The sequence below is a fragment of the Pleurodeles waltl genome, chromosome 12 (genome assembly GCF_031143425.1).
Source record: "Pleurodeles waltl isolate 20211129_DDA chromosome 12, aPleWal1.hap1.20221129, whole genome shotgun sequence".
In the NCBI taxonomy this organism is placed as follows: Eukaryota; Metazoa; Chordata; class Amphibia; order Caudata; family Salamandridae; genus Pleurodeles; species Pleurodeles waltl.
The window spans coordinates 546,588,190-546,615,924 of NC_090451.1; the positions used below are offsets into that span (position 1 = coordinate 546,588,190).

Here is a 27,735-nt window from a genome sequence, read left to right on the forward strand (position 1 = left end):
CTTTCTAGCATGGTTACCCCCATTTTTGGCTCACTGGGATCCTGCTAGTCAGGACCCGAGTGCTCATAGTTTGTCAGTATGCTTGACAGTGTCACTGGAGTCCTGCTAACCAGAACTCCAGTGCTTATGCTCTCTCTGATTCAAAATTTGTACTTAAATACTGGTAACCCAGTATTCCTCTCCAAATTGGCATACTGGACCCCCCTTATACGTCCCTTGTATATGGTACCTAGGTACCCAGGGCATTGGGGTTCCAGGAGATCCTTATGAGCTGCAACATTTCTTTTGCCACCCATAAGGAGCTCATACAAACTCTTCTTTAGGACTGCCATTGCAGCCTGAGTGAAATAGAGTAAGCACTATTTCACAGCCATTTTCACTGCACCAGGTAGAGCCTTTTCCCACCAACCGTGACATTTGCGTGAGCCAAGGCTTGTTGGTGGAATCCAACTACGAAAACCAGCCTGCATCCAATGACTCAACGTGGGACATCTCTTGCACCAAGCAGGAACTCGCAGCTGTCTTCTTTGGTGCATTTCTGACTTTTTCTTCCAGCCGGAGAATCCACTCTTGCACCTTCATCCGGGTTAGCAGGGGCTCCTGTTCTTCCTGGACTCTTCATCAACTTCTGGACTTGGTCTCCTCTCTCCACAGGTCTTCAGGTCCAGGAATCCATTGTTGGTGCCTTGCAGTCTTGCTTGGTTTTTGCATAATCCTTTACCACGACTTCTAGTGTGTCCTGAGGAAACTTGCTGTTCTTTACTCCAGTTTTCCTGGGCTCTGGGGTGGGGTATTTTACCTACCTTTGGTGTTTTCTTACACTCCCAGCGCCCCTCTACACACTACACTACACTTGCCTAGGGGGGAAACCGACATTCGCATTTCAGTATTTTAGTAGATGGTTTGTGTTGCCCATAGGCCCATTGCAATCTATTGTGTTTTTCACTGTTTGCACTATTTTAGGACTGTTTACTTTTCTGATTTTGGTTACTTGGGTATATATTGTGTATAATACTTACCTCTAAAGGGAATAAAGCCTCTAAGATATTTTTAGCCTTGTGTCACTAAAATAAAGTACCTTTATTTTTGGTAACACTGAGTATTGTCTTTCTTGTGTAAGTACTGTTTGACTACAGTGGTATTGCAAGAGATTTGCATGTCTCCTAGTTAAGCCTTGGCTGCTCTGCTACAGCTACCTCTAGAGAGCCTAAGCTGCTAGACACTGCCTACATTTCACTAAGGTGGATCACTGGACTTGGTATAAGGTGTAAGTACCTTTGGTACCCACTACAAACCAGGCCAGCTTCTCAAAGGATGCTGTTAGATTCTGCATATATTTTTATTATTATTCTTTTTGGCGCAAAGAGAAGCTACTATTGGCTTTGAATGACTAACTTGACAACAGTTTGAACTCACAAGGATCAATAACAAAAACAAATGGAAATTTGAAAAAGAATTGGCAAGATAAAGTTTTGCCCCTCACTCTGAAACTGAAATGCAGTTCTTTTTTAGATGAATATCAACAAAAGATCAGGTCAAATGTTGCAGCACAGGACTGCCCCTTTACCCCCACGATGTCCGCTGTGGTGGCTGAAGAAATATGTAAATAACAGTTAAACAGACAAATTGATTAAGAGGATTAATCCGAGCTCCTGTGTATATACGTATATATTTTTATTGTATAATTACTTTTTTAATTGCTTGTGGCTGGTGAGACCAGGGTGTTTTAACAAAAATGTATGAGCGAGTTAATGGCTTACTCAAGTATTTTCAGTGTCATCCGTCTTAAGCTGTGCATATACTAAACACACTCGGTATGCATCCTTTCAAAGCAGAATGTCTGGCTTTATGATCAACTCAGGTCTTCATAATTAACCCATTCTGTTAAATTTTCTATTTGTACTAGGGGATCTTCATTACATTTTCTAAGGGTTATGCGTCTAGCAAAACTGACCTACAGAACCCAGCTGCCCCATAATACCGTGTTGAAATTCAGATGGTTAAGTTAGCTCCTTTCACCAGATATTCAGTATGGCTCATATATAGCTCATAAAGATGAACAAACCTATGAGATGAGTGAATAAGAGCCTATCGCCTGCTATTGAAGCGATTTCTTCGGTCTGGTGATATTCAGGAGATGAAGACCACAGATCCCTGAAGATAGGTAACATTTGCTGCATTCGTTGTGGAGCATAGCCTCAATAAGTTTCCTCTTTACTAATAGACAAAAATAAAATAGCACCTTTTATTTGCAGGTACCTTGATTGTATAAAGGAAAAATTACAAACAAACCTTGGCAACACATCTGACAAAGGTCATCAGCTGTGTTGTACCCACATTTAACAGAACATGTTGATATTCACTCACTTTGATGAAGCAAGGTGCTGGAGGGGTGAAGTACGCACACTTCCTTACATGGGAGTTCGCAGAAATGTTTTCAAAGGCGTGGGGGTCCAGGACTATTTTTGGCGGGCTGTGGCTGTACTAGTGCAGGCAGCGTACACTGCACTGTGAGCCTGCATACCAGGCTGTACCTAAGTTGGGGGTTTTCAAGGCTTCCCCTTGCTACCCCCCCATGGATGCCCATGCCTCCATATACATTTCTTATGTTTAAGTAACCCCTTCTGTGGTCCCTTGAATCACCAATTTGAAGATGTTGCTGTACCGTAGGTATAGCCATGTGCAGAACACGTTCCTGTACTATGAATAAACTTCTTCTGAGATCCAAAGCTTCCATTACATTCAATCCAGCTCTGTGCACTTGCCCCTTAATTCATTGGTCGGGCCCCCCAATTCATGTTCATGCACAGGTGCTCATATTTCAGCACTCAGCTCACTTGATATTTAAGATATTGCTGGAGAGGTTCCCAAATATTTTTTAGCCTCGAAAAATGTGGGCAGTGTACTAAAATAGGTATCGGCTACATGGTTACAATACACCAGATCTGTCACCCAGTCGTTGGTTTTGGGCCATTGCCGTTCTCAATCTAGCCAATAAGCAGGCTACCACTGTATATCTATTATTCTCTGGGCATCCCCCATTCATATCTCACGGGACATTCAGGGCTGACAGGGCCAACTTAATTGATAACATTTTAGTCACTATTTCGAAAACACCAATCCAGTACTTCGCCACAGGGGGACAAAGCCACAAGAGATGCGTATAGTCCGCTCCTGCATGGGAGCAGAGAGAGCATCCCGTTTCTACATCTAAGCCCATTGAGTTAAGGCTAGCTGGGATGTAGTGGAGTCTGCAAAGGTATTTGAAGTCTATGCCTGTTATTTAAGGATATTTTATCCATTTGAGAGCAACAGTAATACCAAGTCCTCCTACGTCCTCCTCTAATCCATTCCTTGCCTTAGAAACGGAATGTGCTCTAGCGTCCGAGATCGCCCTGAATAGCCTCAATATGGTTGCCCAAGAAACAGCATCAATTAATTGTTCTAGCACCAGCAGCACAGGTGGCTCCAAGGTAAAATTGGAAGATATCTCCCTTGTGAAATTTCAAAGCTTAAAGAATAAAATATCTCTAATAGTTATGTGTCTTCCATCTCCTTGAACGTGTTGTAGTGTAATACAAATGCCGCCCTTATAAAGGTTTTCCATGTTTTCGAATATTCAGATGTGTAAGCTGTTGCTGTGCTTTGGGTTCAAATGTGGCTGTTAATAGAGGTTTATTGCCCTATCCCACTGCACCTGGCAGAGAGATGGGTCTAGGCAGAACGATATCCAGAGGAATCATTGTCTTCGTATTTTCCTCAATCTTAACGTGGGGGCTGGTGTTCCACATGTCACAATACAATTTAAAACATGTTTCACCAGGATTGCCCCAAAGGAATGTTCTAATCACAGCTGTCCTTTCCTCCTGCCCCCAAACATGGAAGTCTCAGCGTGTTCCAACTTTTACCGGGTTGTCTCCCTGCCCAGACGTATGGTGTAGACATTTGAAAAAACAGAGGCTTGGCTAGGGTGATTAATATATTTGTGGCAAGATAAAGTAACTTGGGACGGAAGAATATTTTTACTCCTGCCACTGATAGTGAAAGGTTTCTCCACTGCCGGCCGTGCCCTTTTCTCAATTCTTTATGACTAGCCTATAATTATCTTGTGTGCCCTCTCCACATTCTAGTGAATATTCATGCCTAGATTATGAACTGATTTATTACAGCACTATAGTGGAAACTCAAGGCTGGGCTTACCAGAAGTTTGAGTTATAGGAACATACTGAGACATACCCCAGTTAATTCGTAGCCCAGAATAGAGGGCGAATTTGATCATTTCTCAATCTAAGGTAAAGATGCTAATGGAGCGATCTCTTACTAATGGAAACATATCATCTGCACATAGCAATATCAGGTATGCGTTCCTTCAAAGCACAAGCCTCTGTGTGCGAGTCACAAGAATATACTGAGGCTTACTCCAGTTAATTTGTAGCCCAGAATAGAGGCCGAATTTTATAATTTCTCAACCTAAGGGAAAAATGAAAATGGTAATGGAACGATTTCCAACAGCCATGAGTCATCTACATATAGCAATATCGGATATCTTGTTCCTTTCACCCATAAGCCTCCATGTGTGTGTTTGACTGTATACACACCCAGGTTTTTCATTGCAAGTGCAAACTGCAGAGGTGCTAGAGAGTACCCCGGCCAGCGCCTCTAGGAATCTGGAATGTAGCAGGTAAACTACCCTTTATTCTAACCTGGGCTACTGGATGAGCGTAGAGAACAATGCCGCCAAGTATTCCTTCTCCTAGGCTCATTCTCCTCAATATAACCAGCACATAAAGCCACTTGTGTGAGTCAAAGGTGTGCTGTTCATCTAGCAACAAGGCTGTAGCCGAGATATCCGGATCTAGTTGATGTGTCAGCGACGCAAGTGTGTTGAGGTCAAGCAGCTTGAATCTAAGCCTGACTGCTCTGGGAGCACTATTCCTCTCATGTAATGGTGCAGTTGAGCCACAATTATTACAGATTATTCACCTTTTGAATTTTCTCAGGTGCCAGACTGGCTCTGAATACTCTTTCCTGCTTATCAGTTGGCACTATTGACCCCTGTCACATCCTCTTCCTTGGAGCATGGAGCTGCATGTAGGCACCGCTACTGTGCACTGACATCAGATCCTCTGTTTTGTGCCCAATTAATGCAGACCCAGGGATCTGCTCCTACTAGTTTCAGTTATTCTATTCATGTCTTTTTACTTAACAGCTTATTTTGGCAGTGTGCAAGGATGTCTCCCCTCAAAGGCTTCAAATTATGTTTTGGGTGTTGTAAGTAGATGTCTGTTATAGATCTCCATGATGCCTGCATGTGGTGTCTCTGCACCAGGCATTACTCCAACTTCTGTAACAAGTGCTCTGTGAAGCATCCCAAAGCCATCAGGGTGCAGGAAGCCAAACTGTTATCCCCAAACGAGAGAAATTTGAGTAATTCCTGATGCAGATCACAAGGCCCTTTCCAGTTCAGACCGTCCTCATTGAGTAAGTTGAAGGTGAATTTGAGGGACAGGCCAAGAAAGAAAGCTCGAAACATGGTTCTTCAATATCCAAGTTGCTCCTACTTTCCAGAGAGAGCTCACAGATGTACCAGAAACCTGACTCTGGTTTCAATACCTTCTTCAGACCCAGTGCTGAAGCTGGGACAATGTTCTCTGAGCTCTTGTCAACTCTGCAGCAAGTTGAGGCTTTAGAGAAGCCATACTGCATATCTTCAAACTTATCCCTGCTTCCTTTGGCTTGCTTCACTGCCCCACAGGCCTGACAAGCCCCCCAGTTGAATTTCCACTAGCAGGCACTTTCCTGGTGTCAACTGGCCCCGGACGAAATCTGCTGACTCCACCTCCGGTGCCGGCTTCTGCATCTACCCCTATTCTGCAGTCCTTGCCAGTTGTTCCTCTGTCTCTACTTCCTCAGGCTGCAGCCTGCTGGTTCCTGATCCAATTTTGGTTCTGGCCCGGATTTGGAAAGGTCTTCGGCCACAATCCACCCTGTGTCAAGTTAAGTGGTAACAAAAGTACAACAGACGTGTAGAGAAACGTGCCCCTATTGTTTGCTAGTTTGCTTTTTATTTGTAGGCCTGATACTGATGCCATTCAAGGTCTTCAGACTGCTCACCAGCATGAAGAGGAGGCTGTTGGTTTGCTACCCATTGTTATAATGATACTGGCCTATATTTTGCCTTAAGGAATGCTGGTGGCCTAGATAACTCCCCAGAATCAGTCCTCAATTTTCCTTTCCACCACGCCACCCCACAATAACCCCATAAGCACCATAGATCAGCACCTGGTGACCCTTTGTTTTTGAGACAGTATCCCACTCTGTAGAACCTTGTGTCACAGGCATCCACTTGCATGGGGCACCCTAAATGTTGCCCAGCTGCTGCATCATAAAGTGAGTCTCGGAGCCTTCAGGCTTTGGACAGTACAAGCTCTTTCTTCAGGCCTTTTAGGCCTTACTTTCACCCCCTCGGACCTGGCTGGCACATGTGGTTGTTCAAACACTTCATGAAGACCTGTGTAAAGGCCTCACACAAACAGTCAAAGAACGACAAGAAACTGCTAAATAGATTGCTCAGTCCGGTCGGGCCACTACCATTGCTAGTGGAATGGGCTCCAATGTCGTTATCAGATGACGTGCCTTGGATGGATGTTAAGGAGATATCCAGTCATCATTAATGAACATGCCTTTTGGTGGGGCCAGACCTTTTTGAGAAAAAGAATGTTACAGCTCTGGGGTGTTTCAAAAACATTAGAGCTGCAGCTTGCTCACTGGGGATTGTTGGACCCGGTCTGCCAATTCACCAGCATTAATGAAAATTCAAAGGTTACTTTAGGGTCGTCACCGACCACTTGTAGGAACCATCTCAGTCAATCTGGCAATGAGAGCAGTCTTTCCATGGTGCTTGTGGTAGAGGCAGTGCCTAAGGTTGAAGAACAACTTTAGTCTGTTCTGTAACAGGTATCTAGGATTGGTAGAGGTGGAGGACAATATTCCCTACCCTACTGGAACTCTATCACTTCTGGCCTATGGGTCCTCCTGATTAACCAAGGTGTTCCCTTTCAGTTGTGCTTCTGTCTACAGAGGCTCAACATGGAGGAAACATCCCAGAGAAGTTTAGCGCCTTCAATTTAACCAAGGACTTCCTGTGGTGGATGATAGATTCCAGTCTGACCTCTGACAGATGGTTTCCTTTACACTTCAGAGAGTGAGATGTTGACTAGCAGTCAGAGCTGCAAATGGGGAACCAGTTTGGATTCCTGGCATTGGCTGAACATCCTCAGATTCTGAACATATCATTTAATCTCCCAATGCATAAAAATAGAACCTGACCTTGTATAATGTAATCTGGTGCGCACCTAAAGCATGCTAGCACCAAGATTGCATTATATAACGCTGCAAACAAATTAAATGGTAATAGTTGTATTCTGTTGCTTGTGGAGGCAACCAGGATGATTGGTAATTGGAGGTCTCTGAGTTCTGGTGGAACTCTATCAATTAAACCCTCTGAAACCTCTGCCTTCAGTCAAGGGCAGGTAATTCTGAGTGCTAACGGACAACACAACAGCCATGTGGTACTGCAGCATGCAGGGTTCATGGGTTGAGATTATGACACTGGCTAGCACTGCACGGGATCTCGATGATTAATCTAGTAGAACCTGATAGCATCAGTGCAAATGAACTAAGCAAGCTTCTTCTTTTTACCATGAGTGGCATCTGATACTGAAGGGTGTGCATAGGATTGTCACGCTGTTGGATGGACCTTTTGCCTCTTGTGAAAACTCTCAGTAACTAGCATTCTTAAATTTCCCTCCAGAGGGGCTCTAGGAGAAACAGTGTGCCTTCAGTGGGAGTTTGGCCTACCCTGCATGCAGTATTTTTTTTACCTCTGCCTTTGATTCTTTGAGTGCTGAAAAAAGTCTAGCAGGACCGCATAACAGCTAATCCTGATAAGGCTGGGTTTGAAGCATCTGTTACCCCAAACTCTTGCCTTTGAGCTAATGTCCTCCTTTTTACCTGCCTCTTGGAGAGGTCCTCACCAGCAGAATTCTGCACCTGAAGCTCTAAAATCTACACCTCCATGCTTGGTGACAGAGGTGAAGTCACTCCGAGGCTTCAATCTTCTTTCTGATGTGGTGGATGCTGAAATTGTTCGCTTGCCTTGTTTGTATTATTTTGGGCCCCGCAAGGCTTTTTTTGGACAAAGTTAAGGGTTACTTGTCAGATGCTTTGGCCTATTTTATTTGCTAGATCAGCCTTCAATATTTCCTAAACTGGATTTATAAGGCTCCTCCTGCTCTCTTTATTATGCTGCTGTAAGACTTTCATTTGTTTCTAACATTTTTTAACTGTCCTCCCTTTTAGCTGCTCTGCAGCTGTACTATGAGGCTCTTGACCCTGAAAACTGTTTCCGATTGTCATAATTTCTGCGTGTCACATTTGCATGCTGTAGGCCTTGTAAGTTCAGTTTCCATGTACTAGAGGAGAATGTACTGGGGCTCAGCCAGCCCTTTATATGACTGAGGAACAGTTTTGTTTCAGGTGCATACTCCTTAAAGTACATTGTTTGGGGGCAAAAAGGGGCTTATGTGCTAAGGAATATTCAACCACTATTAATCTCACTAGTATAGAAAATAAAGCAGATAGAACAGAAATAAAACATCTAAGTATAAGCAGTTTTTTTCTGTCAAAACAAGGGCTTATGTAGGTACGAATGTGCTCCTTTTCTTGGTTTTTAGAGACTTCTGCATATGCCCGGAGGTAATTCTCCTCGTATCTATTCCAACAGAAGCAGTGGTTCTTTATCCACAATAACAACTTTACATGTAGAGTCCTCAGTTGGGATACAGCCTTACAGTGTTAATGGTACGAGGTGAAACTGACAAGGAGGATAAGGGCAACATAGCACACCCTAAATCAGACACCTCCATAGAAGAGTATGTGCTTCTAATTTTTTTTCATTCATGACTCTGCAGCGCCTTTTGAGAAAGATGTCAATCGTACCTGCAGGATTTCGTTTTCTTTGACATAAATTCCTTTGCTGATGAAAACTAAAAGGTACGTTAAAGGCCTAACAGTTAGGAGAACCAAAGCACAAATATGCTGAGCATAAAAAGTAACATACTAGTAATTCAACCAGGAGTGCTGAGCCACTCGTTCTGTGCTCTATTTGTTCATGGATGGGTCTGTGAGTCATTCAGTCAAGCAGGGTGAATGCTGGGACATCTACTCCCCTTGCGGCAGTGGCACAGTAATCCTCTATTGATTTTGACTACAGATGATGACAGCTGACCGAAAAGATTGAGACGCAAGCTTGACAGAGTGCCTTTGCGACAAGGGATACATCTAAAAATAAAATTATTGGGCTTGGCATCAGCTGTATGCAGTTATTTCGCTGTTTTGAAGATGTCAGCCTTTGTTTTTCTTTGTGGCTAATTCTAATAGCGTGTTTATGTAATTCTCCACTTGGCTGTTCAGTGTCAATGAATAGCTGCAGCCTACAGCTTAGTGGTATGTCATTGTATAAAGCTTTTTAAAACTGCTATCTTTTTTTACTGCCACTTGTAATTATTTATAAAAGAATTGCAACATGCTGCAATAGCACCGCAAACTATGTAGGAAACAAATTATAATACCAGTGTCTACTCCCCATGTCCCTTCGGTTAATGTAGTAGGGCCAGAAGCTAGAAAATGGTCAGAAACTGTTTAAAACTGAAGTAAAGGTGACCCTCTGGGACTGTTCCACAACTATAGGAGGGATAAGGGACATGATTAGGCAGCTACAGGGTGGCCCAAGCTGCTCAAGAAACAAAGGAACCAATCTTTGAGAAGATAGAGAAGCTCACCTGGGAAGTCCCACTAAGTTTTAACTGCCAAAAGTAATGTGTGACCATGAAAGGGGAGGAAGGGGGGGCAGGGGTAAGGGAGGACACTTGGAGTGAGTGGATGGCCAGGACTACCACATGTTTGGGGACAGTACATCCTCCACTGTGGATGTGCTTGGAGAGAGGACTCGAAGGCTGCCTCCATTACACTCTTGAAGGGTTATTAAGGCACAGTCTTGATGGGGATGAGGCAAGATCCCCCTATTCTTTTCTTACTTTTGTTTATGATAGCACTCCTTAGGGAAAGTTTCAAGTCTGCTCACTTTTTGATGGTTTATCTCCAACATGAAAGGGGATATCCTCAGTTTCTTCCATTGGTGCTTGTTACACATGGGTTGGAACTCAGGTTTTAGCCCTGTTGGACTTTTTTTCATGGAAGGGGAAGGTGGTCCCTATAGTACTCCTAGGATCTGATAGAAACTTCTAGCACCAGATTCCTTACCTTAGAATTATCCCCTGGCGTCAGATTGCATTTGGAAATCTTTTCATGAGCAGCACACCTGCATTCCAGTAGAGGTGGCGTTGTTATGCTCCCTATGAGGTCGTCGGCAACATCTGCGCTGGAACTGATGTGTGCAGTGCCTATGTAGTTACCACCCCAGCGCATTGATGTCACTTCTTTTGTTTTTTCCGCACCAATAAGCTCAGATACGGAGAAGAGCCACCCCCAGTCACTTTTTGACTGACTTTTTTTTTTACATTTTGTTTAATAATTTTTTGAGACCTTGTCTTCTGATGTGGCAGGGATGTCCACGAGGAAGGCTGTGTTTACGCCCTGTTGTGCCTGTAACCGACAAATGTTGGTGACGGACCCACACCATGTCTGCCTCTGGTGTCTTGAGTGTGACCACAATGTCAAGATCTGCATCAGTTGTTGTGCAATGCACCCCAAGGCCTTAAGCAAACGGTCCCTCAAGCTCCTTCCTGCTAGAAATGCAACCCTGCGACTGTCTCGATCACGGTCGCGAGCAAGGTCCCGGGATCGGTCTTGGAGCCACCAGTCATTGTTGAAGTCGAAGGCGTTTGGGTAAGTCCCATGAGTAAAAGAACAAGAAGTCGAAGAGGCCTTTGACTTCACCCCATCTGTGGAAGACATCCACCGAGATGAGGGAACGTCAGCAGTCAAAGTCATGGCTCTGTGGTTGAGCCTGGGCCATCTCTGCACCCCTCTCCCCAGTCCCCCAGGTTTGCTGGAGTGAATCCTGCCTAACTCAGTGAGTTTTATGAGGCCATGCCCTTCACTTGGGTGGCCTGTCCCTGCTGGTTAGCCATTTGGCACTGTGAATTTGGGAGGGGGCCCTACTGGTCTTTCTCCAGTGAGTTTGTCCCTTAGTGCCTGTCATGCCTCTTGGATCTATGGACGCATCCGGACCAACGCCATTCGAGCCACCTCATCCCTTCCCCGGCACAGGCCCTGCTGCTGATGTCCCTGGCGCCGCCCCCATTCTCAGCCTCAAATCCGACCCATATCCGCATGGGAGTAATCCGACACAGACTCCAGCACTGACTGGAGCCATTTCATCAAAGTAAGACCATGACCCCTATTCCTTTGGGCTAGGACTTGGGGAAGATTGGGAGGGGCCACTAATCTGTAAAACATGACATGTAGAGACATGTAAAAAGGCTGAGTATTTCAGTTATGATTCATATACCTTGCCTTTGCTGTTTTCTTTTAGGGGGAGACGGGGGAACACAAGAAGAACTCGGTATGAGTAGTTCTGCACCAACTAATCAATCTGCAATGACGAGGTAACAATATATTTGTTTGGTGTATTTTTTTTTTTTTGTGCTGCTGTTGATATTTTTTCCTTTCCTTGGTCAATGAGACGTTCAACCTATGAGGTTGAGGAACTGCAGGCAGGATGAGTTCCTTGTACTAGGTTGGTAATGTAACAAGCCTTCAAGGTCTGTTAGTCTATTGTTAATGCATCACCTGCCAAGCAAGGCTATATCTGAGTGTTCTTTTTTTTGTTCTGATTTAGCATTGTGGTGTTCCAGCAACACCAAGCAAACGCTATTTTTTGCACATTATTTAGCTACTCCATATCCCTGTTTTCCATTGGTGGACACATTTCAAATATAAGCACAACTAACTCTGCTGCAAGTTCTCCACTTAATCTTTGTGCAACGTCTGTGTGCTTTCGCTTTGAGTTTTTGGATGTATTAATGTTTGCAAAGCTCTGTAAATCACAGACATCATTGATAGTCAAGGAGAGGGTCATAAAGGTGTTTATAAAAAGCCACCTTTCCTTCCCTGTGAGTAAAGATGCAGGCATAATGTAATACGCACAATAAAACCATGACTTATTCTGTACCTTCACGACTACAGTCAACACTATCTATTCTCGTTACTGTATAGCAGTATAGTCTTTGTTACATGTGCATGAGATCCCACTCCATGTTTGCCAGTCCCCATGCTGTATCCACATATTTTGTGAGGACACATTGTCCTCCTCTGGACACCCTTGCTGTATATGTTCTTTGGGAGAGAACCCTCCCCTCCCCCACCTGCCTGATTTAATTTAAACATATACCCTGCATGCTGAACAGACAGGTCTGAAGCAAGTCCTGAAACACACTAATTTATTTTACTAAGTTAGTAAAACTGAATTACATTATCATGCAATAAATTAACCCAGATTAGAGGAAGATGGTGTTTTGGGTAAGTAGGACATCACTTGGATGAATAGGGCAAAACATAGGCTGCTGGTTTGGCATGTTTCTACTGCAGAGAGAGGTGCCTTAAATGGATCTAGAACAGAGGTCTCCAACCTTGTCTGTAATAAGGGCTACTTATGTTCAATGAAATTTATCCTGAGCTACTAATGTTATTACTGTTGTAATGGTGATGTTATCAGAGCATGATTATACTCGTGGCCACCATATGCAAGCTCGCAAGCAGTGTTTGCCTCAGTTCATCAGGCAGGGCTGCTTGCAGCAATGTAAAAAACAAGCCTTTGAAAGTGGGGAATTGGTTAATACGCAACTGCAATAGCGGCAGTGCCCTTGGTATCAAGGCAATAGTATTAGTAATAAGTCTCTAAAGCTCTGGATGATTGGTCTGTCAATATCAGCTTTCAATGTATTGTGGAAAATTAACTAGTTTTCTCCAAACATCAGCTAAAGCGTTGTGAAAATGCTTACATTTTCAACTCAAATAAATACTTTGCATTTTTGGTACAGATATATTAACTCAACCAAGCAAAGTTTCTGATTTACTAGGCTGGGTTGAACAAAGTAGAGCTGCTTGCAGGTAGCTGGTGAGCTACCAGTAGCACATGAGCTACTCATTGGAGATGCCTCGCCCAGAGCTTAAAGCTTGTTTTCAAAGCTTGCGCTGCTGCTGTCATGTTTGTCTTTTTGTGTGAGCTTTCATTGTTGATGCCCTTCTGTGTACACAAGGGAAGCTTGCACTTCTAATATTGATGTGTGTGACCTGTTCTGTGTCTTAACGAAGCTTGAGAAAAATGTAGCACTTTACAAGAGCCAAAACAACTGGCTTTTCCAGTGCTTGTTTGTGATTTGGACAGCTCTAGGTCCGAAGAAGCTAAGGGCTCATAAAACATAAGCCCCCTTTAACAGGAGCAAAAATCTAATTTAGTCCACCCGTCTTAAAGAAATGTTCAGTTTGATGGTGTAACTCATATGGAGGATACCTTGGCATAATGCTCTTAGCTGCAGTTTTTCTCTTGTAGTAGACTCTTAAGTGCTCTCAGTAGCAGTGGGCCTCTGTCTCTGATTTCAAAAGCATATTTTAGGCTTTAATTGTATTTACAAGTCTCAAACCTATAAGGACTCCTTTAGAGGGTAGCAGACTTTCAGCCGAACATGGTTCATATGTAGCGGACCTTAAAGTCTTTTACACTAATTATTTCTTTTATTTATTGCTGTGACTATAATTTTATGTGAAATTGAATGGAACATTGTGGCTTTGGCATAGGAAATAGTACTTACTAGATGTTAAATAGGCAGAACCCCATTGCATGTCATCTGAGTTTTGTCAACTGGTCTTCTTTCACTCTGATGTGGAGGTTGGCTAAATTAGCTTCTCTACCCAGCTCAGTGCTGTACAGAAATGAATAAGGTACTGTGATATGATGACAGTAGTTTAGCATGCTAGAATCCATCCTAATGTGTAATCAATGATCATACTTCTGATGGACTCTTATAACCGCAGAGTTCTCACCTTATGTGCCATGCTGCATCTGATTAACTTTCCCCATAGCAGTGCTCCCTCATGCTACTAGGTGATGTCATACAGGTCCGCGCCGACTCCCCTGGTATTGTGATAGGGAGCAGTGTCCCCACCCAAAACGTCTGATCTCAAGCCATGCAGCCACTGCAGGAAGCAGATGTCTATGCCGGATTGCTCACAGAGTGTGTCTTCGGGGTCGAGTTTGGGACACAAATCTAAGTCCAGCAACAGGTGGACCCCAAGGCAGTCTGAGATTGGGAGGCAAAGCTCAGTGATGCCAGACACAAGAAGTTATACAATTTTCATGGGTCTTGCTCACTCTCCAAGTCACTGGTGGAGACTTGGCTCCTGTCCTGAGACTGATCCTGCAACCACCCAACTTGGTACTCAAAATCCTCCAATTCAAAGTCCAAGCATATGAACCTAGCACTCTGCAAGGAGGAGCAAGCACATCACAATGTCAGTTGCACCTTTTTGAGGTCTCCAGCCACGGAATATATTCTTCAGCTGGTCCTGACGCACCCTGAATTTCCTGGACTATTGTTGACCCCTGCAGTAGATCGAAGTCTTCAAGGAGCTCCCTTTTGTGAATCTTTGGGCCCTGTAAGATGGCAAGGGCCTCCAGCTGGGTCACTGCCGATGAGTCCATCCCCAGCACTGTCTGCCCCACTGGGACCCATTACCGGGCTCATACCGACACTGTTCTCCTTCCCAGATGTACACACCACTCTTCTCTACCCAGAGGCGTGTGGCGACACCACTGATGCCAGAGGATGATACAATGCAAATGACTGAGCTCTAGCTAACTTTGACTTGAACCTGACTAACGTTGTGCTACAAAATAGCAAAAGCACAGTCAGTCATTCAAGCCCATTGTCTCTGTCACTTCACACCTACGAGCAGAGGCTCTATTATCTCTTTAATTCTGACTCTGATCCTATACTAGTGCAGTGGGCACCACAGAATAATGATGCCATGCTCCCCCTTCACTATTCTAATGATGCTTTGTACATTGATCTACAAAGTGGCAGTTTGCTAGACACCTTGTCTTAGCTTGTCCTGCCACTTAAACCATCGAAGAAGTTGAGTGCTTCATTTGCAGTGGTTGTTTGTTAGGCAGCCAAGGCACTCAAGTTGCTGCTCCACTCAGTTGAGCCCTTACTTCCTTTTACTGATGCCTTTACTGATACTTAGATGACCACTTGGTTGAAGCTTTGTTCTTGCCAGTCTGTGAATAGGCAGGTGACCAGGCGTTATTAGACCAACTTCTGGCTACTCAGATTTTCTTCTCAAACACCTAATGCCTCGACCAGTAACATACACCCAAACTAATTTTCCATCACTTCTCCGAATAGGGAATCTAAGATGATTGATGCTTTGGGCAAGCAAATGTTTTTTTTGGACAGTCAAGCACTACACTCCATCAGTGCTGTGTGCTTAATGGGCTGTTATTCCCATGCCATTTGGGGACAAGGCCAGCAAGATTTTGCATGTGGACCCGGAAGCCCTTATGACCTCCTTGACCCTGCCAATCCATGATTGACAAGAAGCAGACAAATGTGTAATTGCTGCAGGTCTGAAAACTATAGATCACTTGGGGAGGCCTGTCAATACTAATGTTGTCCTTTATCGACATACATGGATGTGTTCCAGAGGATTTACCATCGATGAAAAAGCCTTGTTCTTTCATATGCCTTTTAAAGGATACCTCCTTTTCGGTGTGAAGGCAGTGTGTGCATTCTAGGGCTTTCAGCATAGCAGAGCTATGGTCCACTCCTTGGGACTGTTGATCCCACCCACACACTTTTGGCATCAGTTTAGAAAGTTTAGAGACTATTCCAGAGGTCTTGGGTATAGACCAAGTTAGCTTTCTCAACCAGTGCAGCAGGCACTTCAGTCCTTTCAAGACCATAGATTTAGGTCTAGCAGGCAGTGTACACGCCAGCAAGGGCACCCATCCTCCAATTTTTCTTCTACAACAGCCACCAAACCAATGTAGTTTGCCCTTATTGGTTCATGCCCAACCAGATGCAGACAGATGGGCCTTAAAGACTGCTCAAATGGCTATGCCCTACCTTTTCTGGCCTGCCTGCAATTCCTCCTAAAGAAGAGAACATTTCTGATGACCGTCTGTCTATTCTGTTGCAGGAGGTGGAGTTGTTGCTCTCCAAGGGTGATAACAAGAGTATGCCAGATTTGGAAATAGGGAGGGTGTTGCTACTCCTGCTATTTCCTCGTTCCAAAGAAGGATGGGGGCCTCCTGCCCACTCTAAACATTCAGCCTCTGAATGCCTTTTTGCAGATGGACTCATTCAAAATACTCACGCATGCCCAGATCTTGTGTGCTCTACGCCCGAGTGACTGGTTGGTTCCCTTAGAACTGAAGTATGTGTGTGTTCCTATACCTGTCCTGTAACACTGCAGATATTATCTGAGGTTCAAGGTTGGTCAAGAGCATTTTCAGTTTTCTGTGCTCTTAAGCCTCACCAGCACCATTCAGGCGTTCATGAAAGTAATTGTGATGGTCGTTGCCTATTTTCAAAGCTGAAGGAGGCCAGTATTTCTATACCTCAGGAACTAGCTGTTAAAGGCAGGTTCGCCGCAATTGGTTGTGTACCACATCCATACGAGTGCAAACATCCTTCCACCGTTGAGGTTCACTGTCAGCAAGCCAAAGTCCCACCTGACGATTGTGGTGAAGCTTTCGTTAATTTAGGTAGTTCTGGACACAGTGGAGTTGATGGCTTCCCCATCAATTGCAATGAGTACAGGACATTTGGGCTGTGATCCTGAAGTTTCAGACTTTGTCCTGAATCACGATGAGAGCAGTTCTTTTTAGCCTTCTGCATGCTCTTTTGTCAGCTATGCCAGCTGCCACATGTGTGCTCTCCAATGAAATTTGAAGCTCCAGTGGGCCTAACATCAAGACAGTCTAGCCAGTGCCATCCAAGTCTTGGATGAGGTGGCTATAGGTTTTCAGTGGTGGCAGCTCGAAAACAACTAGTCCAGTGGGAGGCCCCTTTCTCTTCTACACCTAGAGCTCTGATGGTGGTGACAGTCATGTTCCTACTGGATTGGGGAGATGATCTGGGGGAGGATGATATTCATGGCCTTTAGTCTCCTTCATCAATCTACTTGAATTGGAGGCCATTCGTGTTGCTCTGAAGGCCTTTTTGCATGTGTCAAGGAGGCCGGTGCAGTTTCTCATAGACAGTACCACTGTGCTGTGATACACTAACAAGCACGGTGGCTTTGGGTCCTAGGTCATGTGTTAGGAAAAACTTTGCCTCTGGAAGATATAGGAGTGCCAAGGTATTTTCCTGGTTGCGAACCTACCTTGAAGGGTCCCTGAATGCCAGAGCAAACAAACTGAGCAGCCAGCATCTGGCAAATCACTAGTGGCCACTATATTCTTTTGTGACAGAAAGCATCTTTCTACAGTGGATACTATGGCTAAGTCCTTTTGTGACCGTATGTGTTGATTAAAATTTTGAAAAAATTTTTGAAATCAAAAAAAGATTTATGTATTGACATTTCCTCAAGACCTCTTGGTAGGGAATTCATTGTGGCTGGAATGAAACACTAGACTCCAGTAGGCATTTCAGCCCCTGCCTCTCTTGCCCCTGCTTCTGAAAAAGATAAGGACGACCAGGCCCAAATCACATTAGTGGATTTGGATTGTGTGACAAAGTAGCCTCTTTCTAGCATGGTTACCCCCACTTTTGGCCTGTTTGTGAGTGTATGTCAGTGTGTTTTTACTGTATCACTGGGATCATGCTAGCCAGGACCCCAGTGCTCGTAGTTCGTGGCCTAATGTGTGTGTTGTCAGTAGTGCTTGACTGTGTCACCGAGGCTCTGCTAATCAGAACCTCAGTGCCTATGCTCTCTCTGCTTTAAAAGTTTCACTGTAGGCTAGTGACTTCATATACCAATTGGCACACTGGACCCCCCCTTATAAGTCCCTAGTACTAGGTACCCAGGGCATTGGGGTTCCAGGAGATCCATATGGGCTGCCACATTTCTTCTGCCACCCAAAGGGAGCTCAGACAAACCCTTGAACAGGCCTGTCATAGCAGTCTGTGTGAAATAACGCACACGTTATTTCACAGCCATTTTCAATGCACTTAAGTAACTTATAAGTCACCTATATGTCTAACCTTCACTTGCTGAAGGTTATGTGCAAAGTTACTAAGTGTGAGGCCACCCTTGCACTAGCAAAGGTGCCCCCACATAGTTCAGGGCCATTTCCCGGGACTTTGTGAGTGTGAGGATGCCATTACACGCGTTCACTACATATAGGTCAATACCTATATGTCGCTTCACAACGGTAACTCCGAATATGGCCATGTAACATGTCTAAGATCATGGAATCGTCCCCCATTCCAAATCTGGTATTGGGGAGCCAATTCCATGCATCCTGGTGCTCCACCATGGACCCCCAGTACTGTCAAACCAGCTCTCTGAGGTTTGTACTGCAGCTTCATCTGCTGCCACCTCACAGACAGGGTTCTGCCCTCCTGGGGTCTGGGCAGCCCAGTCCCAGGAAGCCAGAACAAAGCATTTCCTCTGAGAGCAGGGTGTTTGGATATAGGTGTTACAGACTGGGGAGGAGTAGCTTCCCCTGCCTCTGGAAATGCTTTGAAGGGCACAGATGGTGCCCTGCTTGCATAAGCCAGTCTACACAGGTTCAGGAACCCCTTGTCCCCTGCTCTGGTGCGAAACTGGACAAACGAAAGGGGAGTGACCACTCCCCTGTCCATCACCACCCTAGGGTGGTGCCCAGACGTCGGAGAACCCTCCTGATAGGTCCATGCCTGATAGGGTAGCCTATCCCCCTCTCAGGGTTATTTAGGGTCTCTCCTGTGGGTTCTCTTCAGATTCTGCTTGCAAGTTTCCTTCAGGAATCCTCTGCAACTACTTCATCATCTTCTGACCTCGAATCAACTGCAGCCTGCTCCAGGAACCGCTGTAACAGCAACAAAGTATCTACAAGGGATACTTTTCCTCTGCAACTTCAGCTAGCAACTTCAACAGTTTCCACAATGTGCACGCTCCGAGGACTCCCTGTCTTCACCCTGCACCAGAAGGACTGAAGAAATCTCCAGCAGGCACCCCCTAAGACGACGACCGGTACCCTTGGACTCCTCTCATACCGACAAGCGTGCTCCAAAGGACAAAGAGGTTGGGCCCCATCGACATAGATTGTCCTGAGGTTCTGCTGACGCAATTTGGAGGTGGTAAAACCTTGCCTTCCCCGAGAGCGACGGTACCAATGTCTACTGTGTTTTCCTCACCTCCTGAGGCCTCTGTGCACTGTTTGCAAAATTCCTTCTTGCACAGCCTGGCCCAGGTCTCCAGCACTCCATCCTGCGACGCTCAACTCGCTGAGTTGTTCTCCAGCGGCGTGGGACTTTCCTTTGTTGTGCTGCACCAACCGTGTTTTGCACCTCCTTTGTCCCCATGTCCTGGGACTCCCGGGGGTGCTGCCTGGCATCCTGGGAGCTCTCTGAAGTGCTGAGAGCCCCCTCTTCCTCCTCACACAGAGTTGAGGCCCCCAGGTCCCTCCTGGGTCCAGCCCGCACCATTTTGCCGTAAAATGCATATTTGTTGTAACCAAGGTTTGTTGGCGACTTCCAACACGAAATCACGCCTGCATCCATCTTCACGTCGTGGGACATACTTTGAATCACGCAGGAACTCGCTGGCATCCTCCTAGGGTGCACTCCTGCAGTCTTCGACTAACCGGGGACTCTTCTTTTGCACCCTCTTCTGGGTTGGCAGGGGCTCCGGTCCTTCCTGGAACTTCTTTCGACTTCTGGACTTGGTCCCCTTCTTTTGCAGGTCTTCAGGTCCAGGAATCCAGCAGTTGTTGTTTGCAGACTTGGTTGGTTACTGCATAATCCCAATCACGAGGTTTAGTGTTTCCTAAGGAAACCTGCAGTACTTTACTCCTGCTTTTCTGGGCTCTGGGATGGGGTAATTTACTTACCTTTACTGTATTCTTACTCTCCCAGCGATTCTGCACACACTACACTTGTCTAGGGGGGAATTTGTGATTCGCATTCCACTTTCTTAATATATGGTTTGTGTTGCCTCTAGACCTATTTTATCCCATTGCATATTATAGAATTCCCTATTGTTTGCATTCTTCTATGACTATTTACTTGTCTAACTTTGGTGTCTAGTGTATATATTGTGTATAATACTTACCTCCAGAAGGGGTATTGTCTCTAAGATATTTTTGGTACTGTCACCCAAATAAATACCTTTATTTTTGTTAACACTGAGTATTGTCTTTACTTGTGTATAAGTACTGTGTAACTATAAGTGGTATTGCATGAGCTTTGCATGTCTCTTAGTTCAGTCTAAGCTGCTCTGCTGTAGCTACCTCTATCAGCCTAAGCTGCTAGAAAACTACTACTTCACTAATGAGGGATAACTGGACCTGGTATAAGGTGTAAGTACCCAAGTTACCCACTACCAACCGGGCGAGCCTCCTACAGATTGGGCCAGGAGTCTGTGGTACCCAGCCATTCATCTGTCCTCTCATCAGGCTGCCACTTCAGATGTCGAGTCTCAGCAACAGGCAGGGTCCTCACCTGAATCTGTGCATTCTAAGTATATTTGCATGGAGACTAAGCAGCGTCAATTGACTGCGTTTGAACTGCTACTTGTAGTGGTGTATGTCAACCTTACCGCAAGGCACCCTTCTACGATTTCTATTTATACCAAAGCTGGGAAAAATGTTTGACTTGCGGTGGTGTTTGCATGACTGTGTCACGGTGTTGAACGAGTCTGATCAGGACTCTGGTTGGGACACCCCTTGAGGTCACCGAATATCCTAAAGAGGTAGTATACTGGGGCAGAAGAGCAGCTAAAGGCATACACAGAAAGGACAGCTACGGACAGGCACAGGAAAGTAAAAGCAGAGCAACCCTTGTGTGAACAAACAGGAAACAGATTACTAATGGACAATCACACTGGGGTTGTACACATAGTAAGGCGCAGAACCTCCCACAGTGATAGGGAATGTCAATGCCTCTGTGCAGGTTGCTCTTACAGATAGTCACCCTGCCAGCCCTATAGAAAGGAGGCAGCAGAAGTGATTCTGTCTCTGGACCCTAGAGCACAAACAAGGATAGTACTTACATACACAAGACACGCTCTTATGGGTCCAGCTGGAAACACAGTGGCGATTCCTGAGAAAACAGCATTAGCACACTGTCACTGTTAGGCACAAAAGACAACGTATAACACTAGACCAGGATGGGGGCTGGAATTGCCTCCTGGAACCTAGGAGCCAACCCCAGTACAAAGGAGGACACTTATACACTGGTGAAGACTGATAGAACATTTACCAGACACAAATACCAAGAGGAAACGGAAACAGAAGGGAACGAACTAAGAGGCAGAGGCAAGAACTGGGAACAGGCTCAGGCTGAAGCAAAGGCAGGACTAGGATTGGAAAACAGGGTGCAAACCTCTGGTTGGAACAAACAGAGACAGAATTGGGAAACAGAGAGCAGGCTCTGGTTGGAACAGGCAAGGACAGGGCTGGAATACAGGGAGTAGGAATAAGCAGCAAACAGGACTGGGAAACAGACAGCAGGTTCAGGCAGGAGCAGAACAGAGAAACAGGGAGCAGGCTCTGGAAGAAACAAACAGGTACAAGGCTAAGAGATAGGGAGCAGACTCTGGCTGGAACAATCAGGAGCAGGGCAGAGAAACAGGAAACAGGTTCAAGCTGGAACAAAACTGGAACACCATCCGATAAGGGGCCTGTAACACAAAGGAATCGAACTCCAATGCACAACGGGGATCTTGAGGAAATGGCTGCTTCTAAGCAGTTCCAAGCTGGGCTGCACAGGAGAGGTCTCAGGTGTGTGTAGTTTCAGACACTTGCAAGTCCTGGAGGAGAGGATCCGGTGAAAAGGAGCAACTGGACTTTTCACATAGAAAACAATGGGAAACTGAATCCAGGCCTCCCTGACTACCAGGCTGTGCATTATGGGATTTGCAGTACCAGGAAGCAAATGTAGTACTACACAAGTATACCATGGCGAAAAGAGAAACAAACAGGAATCAGCAAGGGACTCTAGATAATAATATAGTGTTCAAGGTGATTCCCAGGCTTCCGACAGTCCCCTTACAGCTTCCCCTAGAAATGGGACGACCGAGTCGTAACAGACTGACCCCATTCAAGCAAAGTTGTTCGATGTCCATTTTTTTATTTTATCTTTGGAAGGGCAGAGACTTGGAGTGGATGCTATTAAAGGTTATTTGTCAGCCCTTCTAGCATTTCTGCCTTTACTGGAGCAGCCATCCTCACTGTATTTCCTGACTTTAAAGACTGGCTTGATCATTAGGATTGTCCGCTTATTGTGTGAGTGAACTTGCGGTGTATCCACCTTACTCCACTTTTTTCCAGACAAATTGGTGTTTGGGACTAGGGTGACCTTTTTACCGAAATTCATGACTCTCTTCCACGTTGGGCAATCCATCACTCTACCAGCATTCTTTGCTCCCCCTCACTCCTTGAAAGAGGAGGTGAGGCCGTAAAAGACTTTGAATTTTTACATTGATTGTACCAAGGACCATCAAGTAGATAATCAGCTTTTTGTAGCGTTATCTTGAGCAAAGAAAGGGAAGGCTGTGCAGGTGTGGACCTTATTGAGCTGGATAGTCCTCTGCATTAAGATCTGCAACGCACTGTCTTAGAAGCAGCCTCTGAAGTCTGAGAGTCCATTTCCCCATGGCTAGAGCTGCTAACACTGCATTGGGAGGAAGAGTGCCTGTCAGTGACATCTGCAAGACTGTAATGGGGAGCGTCTTTGCTTACATTCACAAAGCACTGCTGCCTTGACAGTCTGGTCCAGTGGGAAGGACATTTCAGCCACTCAGTGATGCAAGACTATTTGGTTTGAGTCCTCTCCACAGATACTCCACCTTGGGAGGCACAGTTTTGGTACAAATTCTAAAAGAAGGATTTTGTAACATTTTCTGGTGGAAGTCTAACTACAGCTTTCTTACCTCCGTCTCACCATCCTGCTCCTTGAGTGGAATTATTTCAACATCTAAAAGGTCACAAGTTAGTATTAGCACACTGCTACCAACAATTGTGTGCAGTCTTGTCTGAGGGCTCCGAAAGATTAAAGCCAAGAAGCTGATATCTGGGCACAGGGGTGATGTTATATGTGACTCTGCTCCATCACTTTTGGGGCAGTGTGGAGCTGCACAATGCCACCATGTAGCACACAGGAGCACCGATGTGGAGAAAGTTATTCGATTCCAGTTTGGCACCTGGGAGGTGTTCCAAGGTTGAATAATCTGATGGGTGAATGGATAGAGTATTCACCAGAAAGAATGCTACTAAATGTAAATAACTTGTTCAGTTGTAGCATATGTTGACTAAAAATAGCACATTCAAAATGCAAATAATGAAATGAGTGCTTTCTCTAGGTAAGCTGCTAGACGTACAGGAACTGATTATTTTTAAAGACTTTTTAGCAGAACAGCAGAAGAAAAGAGATAACCTCATCTCAATCTACAGTTTCGTAAAAAAAGTTGTGCCTGTTTGAGCTCTTTGTCTATGTACAACCAAAATTGCAATTTGTAGTTAAAACCAAAGGGTTAAAGTGAGCCAAGCTCTATAATGTTTTTTTATCAAAAAGCTCAAATGTACACTCACCTCTATCAGGAGTTCTCGGTGAAGGGACGGGTTACACAGAGATCCAAATGCATGGGTAAAGTTGATGGAAATAATTGTGCACTGCCTGATGCTGGCTTGGTGATCCAGCTTTATTTGTAGACCTTACTGCAACATGTGGCCAACTCAAGTACGCTGCACATTTTCTAGTGTAGGTGATGCTTGAGCTGCCTTCACTGAGATTGAGAGTATATTAGCCCTACACTCACCAAAACTGTACTTGCAGATCAACAATGACTGCTCTCAAAGGTCAGTTGATGACTCCATAGGGCTGTGCTGTGAAATTAGTGCAATGCGGCCAGCATGCGCAACTTAGAACTGTACTGTCAGCCTCCAAAAAGGGAGAAAGAGTTTGTACTGGCATACCAAGAAGCAGCTTTGCTGAGGTGAGGGACTGAAAACTTCACGGTGAATGTATTTGAAGTTGAACCTATTTAGTTTGTTCATGTATTGATTCCACAGAAAACTACATGTGAATTGCCAGACCTCCAAACATTTAATAACAGATTTAAAAAAGTTAAACAACCTGTAACATGAGTTAAAAAACGCAGTGTGTGCATCATTTGTTTATTAATAATAGAATAACGGTTTGCCTAAATCCTAGTTCTTAAAGATTTCTTCTGGTTGGTCATTGCTGGTGAAATAAATGAGACATCAGTTACCTGTTTCAGTACAGGTCAAGCAATGACTGCATGCTTCATTTCTTTGAAATATTGTTCATACCTAGTGGTTATCAGCGATTTGTAGACTCCCAGTTTTCAAATGAACATAAAAACGCTGGCAATTGTATTGGCTTGCAATAAAAAAAGGTTCTGTGTACAGAGCCACACTCCAAATATAGGGGGTTATTACAACTTTGGAGGAGGTGTTAATCCGTCCCAAAAGTGACGGTAAAGTGACGGATATACCACCAGGCGTATTACGAGTTCCATAGGATATAATGGACTCGTAATACGGCTGGTGGTATATCCGTCACTTTACCGTCACTTTTGGGACGGATTAACACCTCCTCCAAAGTTGTAATAACCCCCATAGTCTTCTAATTTTACTGCAGTGAGCCTGATCATTGTCAAAAGTCTTCTGACAGATTGTTTTCTTTAATCACATAGTTAGCTTAAGTGGTTAAGATAACTGCTGCAAATAGATTTTAAAATTCCTAATTTATCCAAAGACTTGATTTGAGGAGTAATTTATTCATGAATAGAAGTCTGTCTTGTTTTGCTCTGATTCTGTGTAACCAAAATTATTTATGATGCCATTAACTTTCGTGATTTGAAACTATAGCCTCCCATGTCATGCATGTCCTTGAAAACATATCTCCACTAACTCCAATTCCAGATAAATAGTCTGCCGATTCACTTGACTGTAATGACAGATGAGTATTCCACAACCTCCCTAAGGTGTTACCTAACTGCCATGCGTTTCTAGCATTCCAAGCTTATAGCAGATGCACAAGATATGTTTTTTTTCATCCGAGAACACCACAACATTGCTCTAATACAGGGTGCTGCTGCATGTTTTTCTTGTTAATGTTGTAGAGAAACCAGTAGAAGTTGTTTTGTGGAGCTCTTTCCCTGAAAATCATCACCTTAAGTTTAATATTTGCCATCACATTATAATTTCTTGAGTATCCATATTAAGTAGATAGCTTTCTCTGTAACTCTTGGGGTGTCATATACAACAGTAGGAAATTGTCCCATTTGTTGTACACACACAGGCAATAAATGGGAACACACAATCAAAGATTTAACTCCAGGCCAATAAGTTTTTTATATAGAAAGATATTATTTTCTTAATTTATTTTAGAACCACAAGATTCAGAATTCAAGTAGATACATAAATTGCAGGGTACTTGGCATAGGTAAATATGGAACTTCGAATGAAAACAGTAATGTACACAGTTTTGTCAAAAATGACAATAAGCGATTTTTAAAAGTTGACACAGTGCAAAATGCGACAGTTCCTGAGGGAGGTAAGTACAAGTTAGTTTAGCAGGTAAGTAAAGCACTTACAAGTTTAGTCTCTGGGGCATAGGCAGCCCACCATTGGTGGTTTAGGTCAAACCCAAACACCCAGCAACACAGGGTTGGTCTGGTGCAGAGGTCAAAGTGGGGCCCAAATAACATAGGCGCCTATGGAGAATAGGGGTGCACTGGTTCCAGTCTGCTAGCAGGTAAGTACCTGCGTCCTCGGGGAGCAGACCAGTGGGGTTTTGTAGAGCACTGGGTGGGGTCCTAAATAGGCACACAAAATACACCCTCAGCGGCACGGGGGTGGCCGGGTGCAGTGTGCAAAGTCGGTGTCAGGTTTTCTATAGAAATCAATAGAGGGACCCGGGGGTCACTCTGGTGATGCAGGCAGGGCACAGGGGGCTTCTCAGGCCAGCCACCGTCTGGGCAATGATGAGGGCCGCCTGCTGGTAACTCCTGCACCGGAAGTTGGTTCCTCGTGGGCCTGGGGGCTGTGTGTGCAGTGCTTCTTCCAGGCGTCTGGTTCTTTGTTACTGGGCAGTCTCGGTCAGGGGGAGCCTCTGGATTCTTTCTGCAGGCTTCACTGTGGGGGTGCAGGGAGGTCGTCTCAGGGTAGCTACAGTGTTGGTTTCTCTGGGCACAAGCCGGGGGCATCGGGGGCAGACGATGTGGGACTCCGGCTTCCGGAGTGAGGCTGGAGTCCCTTTAAAGATGGTTTCTTCTTTGTTGTTTAGACAGATCCGCTGGCCACAGGAGTTTCTTGGTCCTTTGGGTTGCAGGGCAGTCCTCTGAGTCGGCATAGGTCGCTGGTCCTGCTGGATGCGTTGCTGTTGCAGATTCTTTGAGTCTGGAGACAGGCCGGTAAGGCTGGGACCAAGTCAGTTGTCGTCTCCGTCTTCTCTGAGGGGCTGTCAGGTCAGCAGTCCTCCTTCTTCTTTAGGTCGTCAGGAAATCTGTTTTCCTGGGTTCAGGGTTGCCCCTAAATACTAAATTTAGGGGGGTGTTTAGGGCTGGAGGGCTGGAGCCAATGGCTACTGTCCCTGAGGGTGGCTAGACCCTCCTTGTGCCTCCTCCCTTTGGGGAGGGGGGCACATCCCTAATCCTGCTGGGGGAAATCCTTTAATGCAAGATGGAGGATTTTCTAAGGAAGAGGTCACCTCAGCTCAGGGCACCTTAGGGGCTGTCCTGGCTGGAGGGTGACTCCTCCTTGTTTTTCTCATTATCTCCTGCGGATTGGACGCCAAAAGTGGGGGCTGTGTCTGTGGGGGGGGGCGGGCATCTCCACTAGCTGGAGTGCCCTGGGGTGTTGTAACACCAGGCTTGAGCTTTTGAGGCTCACCGCCAGGTGTTAAAGTTCCTGCAGGGGGAGGTATGAGGCACCTCCACCCAGGACATGCTTTGTTCCTGGTCATAGAGTGCACAAAGGCACTCACTCCATGTGTTCAGAAACTAGTCTGGAAGTGGCAAGCTGGCAGAGACTGGTCAGCCTAGCACTAGCAGTTGGGCTGGCATGCAGAGGGCATCTCTAAGGTGCCTTCTGAGTGCATTTCTCAATAAATCCCACACTGGCAACAGTGTGCATTTATTGTGCTGAGAAGTTTGATACCAAACTTCCCAGTATTCAGTGTAGCCATTATGGAACTGTGGAGTTCGTGTTTGACAAACTCCCAGACCATGTACTCTTTATGGCTACCCTGCACTTACAATGTCTAAGAATTGGCTTAGACACTGTAGGGGCATAGTGCTCATGCAGCTATGCCCTCACCTGTAGGATAGTGCACCCTGCTTTAGGGCTGTAAGGCCTGCTAGAGGGGTGACTTACCTATGCCACAGGCAGTGGGTTGTGGGCATGGCACCCTGAAGGAAGTGCCATGTCGTCTTAGTCTTTTTCTCCCCTCCAGCACACACAAGCTGTGAGGCAGTGTGCATGTGCTAAGTGAGGGGTCCCGAGGGTGGCATAATACATGCTGCAGCCCTTAGAGA

The 27,735-nt window shown here is 45.2% G+C and overlaps 1 protein-coding gene across 2 annotated transcripts in view; it reads left to right on the top strand.

Annotated features, from left to right (window-relative positions):
- The window catches only part of CENPT (centromere protein T), an 834,768-nt gene that overhangs the window by 461,559 nt on the left and 345,474 nt on the right, over positions 1-27,735 (top strand). For both annotated transcript variants that reach the window (XM_069217597.1, XM_069217596.1), the window contains exon 10: positions 11,558-11,630. In XM_069217597.1, coding sequence (XP_069073698.1) covers positions 11,558-11,630 — 73 coding nt within the window. The remainder of the gene's footprint in view (positions 1-11,557; positions 11,631-27,735) is intronic.